The 2,185-nt window shown below is 54.3% G+C and overlaps 1 protein-coding gene across 1 annotated transcript; it reads right to left on the bottom strand.

Moving 5' to 3' along the window:
* Window positions 1–272: 272 nt before the first annotated feature.
* On the bottom strand, window positions 273–2,185 carry LOC122042804 (glycerol-3-phosphate acyltransferase 1-like). Its single transcript, XM_042603117.1, has 2 exons — window positions 1,343–2,185; window positions 273–1,274 (listed from the first exon to the last, which is right to left on the bottom strand). Exons 1-2 carry the CDS (start codon window positions 2,048–2,050, stop codon window positions 360–362), a joined length of 1,623 nt encoding a protein of 540 aa, XP_042459051.1. The 5' UTR covers window positions 2,051–2,185; the 3' UTR covers window positions 273–359.

Raw genomic sequence — 2,185 nt, 5'->3', positions numbered from 1 at the left:
CTGTAGTTTGATTAATTTACAACAATGTGGAAGGGAAAAACAATCTTGCGAAATTAAAGAAGACCAAATGACAAATATATTGTTTGCATTATATAAAAGAAATTAATGCCCCGCAAGAGTTAAATAATATTTAAGCTTAATAATTAAGTCAGATGATATTTTCTAACGCCCTCGTCAATCTATCCCGGGGTCAATAACACGACGGAGAAAGTAAATCACGGACAATTACTAACCTTTGGAATAATGACTCACCATAAAAGACACATGACAAGTTTACATAACAATCGAAGACTTGCATACCATAATTTTTGTTTTTCACATGACAGGAAATCTAATTACTTTACGGGAGTGCTTAATTATTACAGACTATTGGTCGGCTGCTTCTCGGGTTCACGTCGGTGCATCGGCGCTGCCACTCCTTCGTTCCCGGCCAACATCATGTACTTGTCCCGCCGAGTCAACGCCGTGCACTCGAACCCCAGCTTTTCTGCCAGCTGCTTCTGGATCCGGTTCGCCACCTCCGCCGCGCTCCACCCCTCCTCTCCTGTCGTCATCTCCCTCGGCCGCACCGGCGGCAGGATATGCACCTCGTACCCCGGCGTCGGGTTCATCATGAACACCACCGGATCGAGCCACTTGTGCCCGCTCGCCGTGGTAGCGTACAGCATTCCCACCCGCGCGTCCAGAGCCACCGGCACCACCTCCTCCGCCACCTCCGCGAACAGCGGGCTGAACCGCAGCAGGTACGGCTCCCGGCACGTCGTCCCCTCCGGGCACACCGCCAGGCCCCCCTCCACCGCCAGCAGCCGCCGCATCGTCGCCGCGTCTCGTCCCCTGTCCCGGGTCAGCCGCACAGTCCGCATCGGCGCCAGCGCCTCCGACACCCGGCTCAGGCTGTACGTCACGGCCGGCACCGTCCTCTCCAGCGCCGAGCACAGCATCACCGGGTCCAACAGCGTCCGGTGCGTGCACACGTACACCACCCCCTTCTTTATCTCCCCGTTCGCTTTTCCATCTCCGGCCCTCCGGAATCGGATTCCGGTGACGGCGGCGATGAAGATGGATATTTTATAAGGGAAAACGATCCCCATCGCGATCCTGAACACGGCCAAAGGGATTGCCATGGGTATCCACATGAAGAACGCCATCATCTCGCATGGCGTCGGGAGAAAAGCCAGTCTTCCATCATGGAACACAAGTGGCTTCGGGTACTTGTTTCTCGTCATTTTACTGCTCTCACTCCTTGATTCCTCCTCTCTCACAACGTAAATTTCCTGAAAAATAAAACAATCACTTTTAACTCATCTTTTAAATTTCCTGAAAGAGACGCAGGTCCAAAAACCTTGGCCAAGAGGTGGTGGTGGTGGTGGACGTTGGAGAGGTTCACAATGGCCGCACCGGCCTTGACCATGTCCCTGAGAGCTCTCTGTTTGTCAGGCCAAGAGATGACCCCCGTGAAGTAGCAGCCCTTCACCACCTGCAGCTCCGCCCCCACCACCTCCCCCACCTCTAAGTACTCCTTCAAGAATCCCTCCACCATGAGCCTCGGCAAGGTGGTGAGCACCACAGCTCGCCTCCCTTTCAGCGCCTCGCATGCCTGCAGATGGAGGTTCTCCAAGAAAATTTTCGGCAGCACAGTCCTAGCGATCAGCCGCAGGTCCCCCGTCCTCATCCCGCAGAAGGTCACGAAGGCCATGATCCTCATCCCGAACTCGTGCTTCCCCAAGAGACACAAGGCAGGGGAGAGCGCGAGGAGGAGGAGGGCCCTCAAGAGGCTGCCGCCCTCGAACGCCACGAGCATGAAGTAAGGGAACAAGGAGTCGGGAGCCCTAAGGAGGGTGCCATGGAAGTCATCACACACAATCGTTTGGCCTTCTAAGTTAGAGCTAGAGCTGCACTCGGTGACACTGGGGTAGACAGTCTGGAGGCCTGATGCTGATCTCTGGTTGGAGGTGGTGGTCTTGTACTGGAGGAAGACATGGCCAAGCAGCTTCTTGGCCAGCTTGTAGCAGCTGTGCTCCCAACGTAGAGCTAGCTTTAGCAAAACCATGGTCGGAACTTGCTAGGAAGCTCTCGCAGTTCAGGAGGTCGGTCTGCTACATTCAAAATTTGGTCATGCTGTGAGAAGCCATAAGAAGGATTGGTGTTGATCGATTTGGAATGCAGTGTACTGAGCAGCTTGATG

This window comes from Zingiber officinale, chromosome 2A (assembly GCF_018446385.1).
Source record: "Zingiber officinale cultivar Zhangliang chromosome 2A, Zo_v1.1, whole genome shotgun sequence".
Taxonomy (NCBI): domain Eukaryota; kingdom Viridiplantae; phylum Streptophyta; class Magnoliopsida; order Zingiberales; family Zingiberaceae; genus Zingiber; species Zingiber officinale.
This window is presented reverse-complemented; position numbering and strand designations above follow the sequence as displayed.